The 5790-nt window shown below is 59.4% G+C and overlaps 1 protein-coding gene across 1 annotated transcript; it reads right to left on the bottom strand.

Moving 5' to 3' along the window:
- Window positions 1-3537: 3537 nt before the first annotated feature.
- DCTN6 (dynactin 6) lies at window positions 3538-5784 on the bottom strand (the record flags this gene model as incomplete). Its single annotated transcript, XM_009885808.1, has 5 exons — window positions 3538-3636; window positions 3746-3888; window positions 4172-4219; window positions 4423-4511; window positions 5639-5784. Coding segments are annotated over 5 exons (525 nt in total), but the record flags the coding sequence as incomplete, so codon positions are not given.
- Between the last annotated feature and the right edge of the window lie 6 nt (window positions 5785-5790).

Genomic DNA, 5790 nt, shown 5'->3' on the forward strand with positions numbered 1-5790 from the left:
GGGTTTGGGAGACGGGGGCACGGACATGGGATTTGGGAGATGGGATGCACGATGCAGGGCTGGGGACACGGGATGGAGGGGTGGGGACGTGGGACACAGGGTTGGGGACACCGGGTTGGGGATACAGGACACGGGGATGGGGATGCGGGACAAGGGGACATGGACATGGGATTTGGGAGGTGGGATGCACAATGCAGGGCTGGGGATACGTGGGGACACGGGACAGAGGGGTGGGGACGTGGGACACAGGGTTGGGGACACCGGGTTGGGGATACAGGACACGGGGATGGGGATGCGGGACAAGGGGACATGGACATGGGATTTGGGAGGTGGGATGCACAATGCAGGGCTGGGGACACAGGATAGAAGGCTGGGGACAGGGGACACAGGGTTGGGGACACAGGACACAGTCCCAGGGATATGGGACAGGCTGGGAACATGGGATATGGGAGGCAGGATGCACGATGCAGGGCTGGGGACAGGGGACAGAAGGCTGAGGACATGGGATACAGGGTTGGGGACACCGGGTTGGGGATACAGGACACAGGACTGGGGGCGTGGGACATGGGGACATGGGACACGGGAACACGGACATGGGATCTGGGAGATGGGACACACGATGCAGGGCTGGGGACATGGGACACAGGGTTGGGGACACGGGGTTGGGGATACAGGACGCAGGGTTGGGGACGTGGGACACGGGGACATGGACATGGGATTTGGGAGGTGGGATGCACGATGCAGGGCTGGGGATACGTGGGGACACGGGACGGAGGGGTGGGGACGTGGGACACAGTCCCAGGGATATGGGACACAGGCTGGGAACACAGGATATGGGAGGCAGGATGCACGATGCAGGGCTGGGGACAGGGGACACAGGGTTAGCGTCATGGGGTTGGGGATACAGGACGCAGGGTTGGGGACGTGGGACATGGGACACGGGGACACGGACACGGGATCTGGGAGATGGGAAACACGATGCAGGGCTGGGGACAGGGGACACAGGGTTAGCGTCATGGGGTTGGGGATACAGGACGCAGGGTTGGGGACGTGGGACATGGGACACGGGGACACGGACACGGGATCTGGGAGATGGGAAACACGATGCAGGGCTGGGGACACGGGACAGAAGACTGGGGACGTGGGACACAGGGTTGGGGACACGAGGTTAGGGATACAGGAGACAGGGCTGGGGACACAGGACACAGGACACAGTCCTAGGGATATGGGACACAGGCTGGGGACACTGGACACAGGGTTGGTGATACAGGACACAAGGCTGGGGACACGAGATATGGGCGGTGGGATGTACGATACGGGGCTGGGGACACTGGACAGAGGGCTGGGGATGTGGGACACAAGGCTAGGGACACAAGGCATAGTCCTAGGGACATAGGACATAGTCCTGGGGACATGGGACACAAGACCGGGGAGGTGGATACAGTCCCAGGGACACAGGACACAAGGTTGGGGACACAGGGCACAAGGTTGGGGACACAGGACAAGGCTGGGGAGATGGGACACAAGGTCTTGGGGACATGAGACGTAGTCCCAGGGACAAGGGAGGAGGGGACATTGCTGGGGACACAGAGCATGGGAGGGGGGACACAGGGGCAGGGCTGGCTGTGGGACAAGGATCGGGGCACCGGAGGGGGGGGACTGGCCGCGGTGGGAGGGAGGTGACATTAGAGCAAAGGTCCCCACGGTGGCGTCCCAGCCCTGCAAGGACTAGGGGCTGGAGGGGGGGTCATCGCCCCAACCAGTCCCACCTGGGGTCCGGGCCACCCACGCCCCCTCCCTGCCCGGCATTTAAGGCTCCCACCACCCTCTCCCTGCTCAGACTGGGCTTGGGGTGAGGTTGTGCTGGACCTCGCACCCTGCTCACTTGGGGTTTTTTTGGGGGGGGGAGTTGACCCTGGTTCTTGTCACACCCCCACGGATGGGGCTGTGGTCCCGCAGGGCTGCGCTCAGCTCCGGAACAGCGTGACGGAGACCCTCGGGGTGAAAAAAAAAATAAAAAATAACCAACCAAACAAATCCAAAATGTTTGAGCAGCAGCCGTGTCCGGAGCAGATGCTGCACGCACACAATACGCGGGGACCGGAGGTGACGCTGAGGACATCCTGCTGGTGCCAAGAGGGATTGTACCGAACGGGTGTTTAAGGTCACGGCTCGCCTTTCTGTGACTCAGTGGCCAAACCAGCCCTGCGGGTGGCCACCTGCCTGTCCTGCCACCGACTAAATTGGCGGTGATTTACAGGGCAGAACCTCTCCTGCTGGGAGGGAGGGAGGTGAAAACGAACCACGTCCGCTGGGTCTGGAGGAGCGGGAAGTGTCCAGCTACAAGGGCAGGTGGCCCCAAGAGGGAATCTAAAGCACGAGGACCGATGTAGTTACTCAAATCTGCCGGAGCCTCTTCCTTTTGGGATAGATTCCCCGCAAAAGATTGCCTTATTTTTCGGCAGGGGGAGAAGTTGGAGAGGAGCGCTGTGTTTCATCTCGGCTTTAGGGAAGAGCGACAATTTCTCAGCAGCACCGGACCCCGGGTTGGAATTGTAAAGCCCCCCTCCCAAAAATGGTGGGTTTTTATTTTCAGTCTCTCTGCAACTGAACTTGGGGAGAAAAATCTGATCGGCTCCGCTTTTGGGCCTTGGCCTGTCCTACCTGAAACCCCGGGGCCCCAAATCAGAACCCCGGCGTCCTACAGCCCAGCTGGTTCTTGGCATTCCTCTGCTGATGTTCTCTCCTCTCTCTTTTTTCCTCCAGGAATTTCAGCTCCACCGTCCATTTCCTTCTGCGCCGGGAGGAAACATCGGGCTGTTTCGTACGAGGACAGAAGGGGAAGTTGTGAACAACACCCCCGGGGAATCTCGGCTGGGAAGCGTGGACGTGTCTGAAGCTCACCAGGAGAACGGCTGATGAGCGGAGGAGCCTCAGCTCCGCTCCGGACCCTCTGGCACTGCAGCCGAGCAGGTGGCAGCCTTTGGGAGGGCAGCACCAGGGAGAGAAGGTGGCACCGGCCCTGGAGCCTTTCCCACCTCACCAACCCCATGGATTTGGGAGTGCGGGACCAGGACACCGCTCCCTGGGAGGAGCCCGGCTCTCCCCTGGCGTGGATCCATCTCCCTCTGCCGGCAGGCTGGGGAAGGAGCGGGGAGGTGTCCCCCAAGCTGTCCCCAGAGTCGGGGTATGGCCGCGGTGACACCAGCCCCTCGATGTCAGCGCTTGTATGACCACCCCTACGGCATCATCTGACCCAGAAAGGACTGCAGCGTCCCCCCCTCTTGACAGGAAAGCAGGTGACATTTTATTCCCGAAACAAAGCACGTACAATAGGATTGGGGCACGACAGACAACAGATGCAAAGCCAGTCCGCGATGCTCTGCAGAACATAAATAAAGGACACAAATAAGCAAGACTTTTTTTTTTGGTTGGTTTTCGTTTCAAAGATGGAATGAGGGACGTGGGGACCGGCCACTTTCCGGGGCAGTGTAGCGCTTCACAGGACCAGACGAAACCTGAGGTGGCAGAAGGCGCTCAGCTCTTGACAGGAGTGGACGTGGCCTTCACGGTCTTCTTTAGGTGATGGTAGTTGGGCAAGATCTTCATCAGGAAATCCAGCTGCAGCGTCTGGGGCTGGGAACAGAGGCCAGGGAGGTCAGGCAGCGTCCCCGTTGCCACCGGGAGGGCGGGCTGCGGAGGACGGGAGGGTGACGGTGCGTCACCCGTGTGTCGCACCACCCACCTGCGGCCGCTCGGTCTGGACGCGGCGGAGGCAGTCGGCCCCGTAGATGACGGTGTTTTCGGGGATCACCTCATAGGTGTTGATGTTACAGCAGGCCCCGATGATGCAGCCGCTGGTCAGGATCACGTTCCTGCCGACAAACGCTGGCAGAAAGAGAGAGGAATCCCTGTGAGAGTCGTGCGCGCAGCGCGGTTAAACCCTGCACCACCAAACACCAACACCACGAGCTGCTCGGAGCCAGAGCCAGCCCAGCCCAGCTCCCACCAAGGCAGCGACGCGTGTGGGTTTTGTGTGACAATCGCAGCTTTGCCACAAGCTGCAGTTCAGCCTCAGCTACAGCAAGATGCCACCACATCATCCTCCGCCGTCCCCAGTGTCTACAAGAGCAAAATCTCACAAGGGCCGAGATGATAAGCCGAGACGTACCTTTGGATTCGATGACGTTGTTATCTCCCACCTTCATTGCTTGGGAATCTACAGGTTTGTGTCAAAGAAAACTGTAAAATGTTTTGCTTCTGTTTCGAAAGGTAAACCCCGGCGCCATTTTCTAACCACCGTCCCACGCCTTCAAGAGCCCTGGGCTGGTTAAACCCCGACAGAACCCACACTGCTTCCCCTCGTACCGCCCCGAAAGCACAGTGTCTCAGACAGTCTGTCTCACCGCGCCGCGAGGATACAACACCCGACTTCAAAAACATTGTTGGTGCCAATGACCATGGGTTTGGGCTCCACCTCTTCGGTTTCTGGCGTGATATTTTCCGGATACCTGCAAGACAGAAGAATATATTTCAGGTTTTGAGATCACAGAGACACTATCCTGTTTGGCAGCTCAATTCTGCGAGAGGCCGAAGTGATGTGGAGAAGCATTCACAGAGGGAGGACTTCTTTCCTAGCCATAGTGCCACACAGATACACAAAAGCACCAAAGTTCAGTTTGGTCTTTATTTTTAAATTCAGCCTCCTCCGAGCTCTTAAGCTAACGCCCTGCTCCTGAAGGAGCTGTAAGGACACGCTCACGTTTGACAAGACTGAACATAGAATCACAGACTGGTTTGGGCTAGAAGGGACCATTAAAGGCCATCTAGCCCAAACCCCCTGCCCTGGGCAGGGACACCTCCCACCAGCCCAGGTTGCTCCAAGCCCCGTCCAACCTGGCCTTGAACACCTCCAGGGATGGGGCAGCCACAGCTTCTCGGGGCAACCTGAGACATTGTCTCACCACCCTCACAGTCAATAATTTCTTCCTCATATCTCATCTAAATCTCCCCTCTTTCAGTGTAAACCCATTCCCCCTCGTCCTGTTGCTCCCCTCCCTGATCCAGAGTCCCTCCCCAGCTCTCCTGGAGCCCCTTTAGGGACTGGAAGGGACTCTAAGGTCTCCCCGGAGCCTTCTCTTCTCCAGGCTGAACAACCCCAACTCTCCCAGCCTGTCCTCCCAGCAGAGGGGCTCCAGCCCTCCCAGCATCTTCGTGGTCACCTCTGGACCTGCTCCAACAGGTCCATGTCCTTCTGATGTTGGGGCCTCCACTGCAGGGGGGTCTCACCAGAGGGGCAGAATCCCCTTCTTGGACCTGCTGGGGGTGCAGCCCAGGATGGGGTCAGCTTTTAGGGCTGGCCAGCGCGGATTGCCGGCTCACGGCCAGTTTTTCACCCACCGAATCCTTCTCGGCAAGGCTGCTCTCCATCCCTTCCTCCCCAAACACGTGCCGATACCGGGGGTTGCCCCGACCCGGCTGTAGGACCCTTCCCTTGACCTTGTTGGACCTCATGAGACGCGTGAACCTCATGAACCTTCAACAGCCGCGACACCGGCCCTGAAACGAGACGCCGGGCTGGGAGGGGGGGGGTGTAGATGAGGACCCTCTGCGCTCACCATCCGCACTAATTACCCACCCATTTATGATGAGGGCCTGCTCCTCGATCAGGTTGCCTTCCCCGATGACGATGGGTCCCGCTTCGGCGATGATCCTGGCCTTGGGGTGGACCACCGTCCTGGGCCCTACCGAGGGACAGCCCCGTGTCACCCCCACGGCAGCACATCACCC

This window comes from Charadrius vociferus, unplaced genomic scaffold, assembly GCF_000708025.1.
Source record: "Charadrius vociferus isolate BGI_N301 unplaced genomic scaffold, ASM70802v2 scaffold215, whole genome shotgun sequence".
Taxonomy (NCBI): Eukaryota; Metazoa; Chordata; class Aves; order Charadriiformes; family Charadriidae; genus Charadrius; species Charadrius vociferus.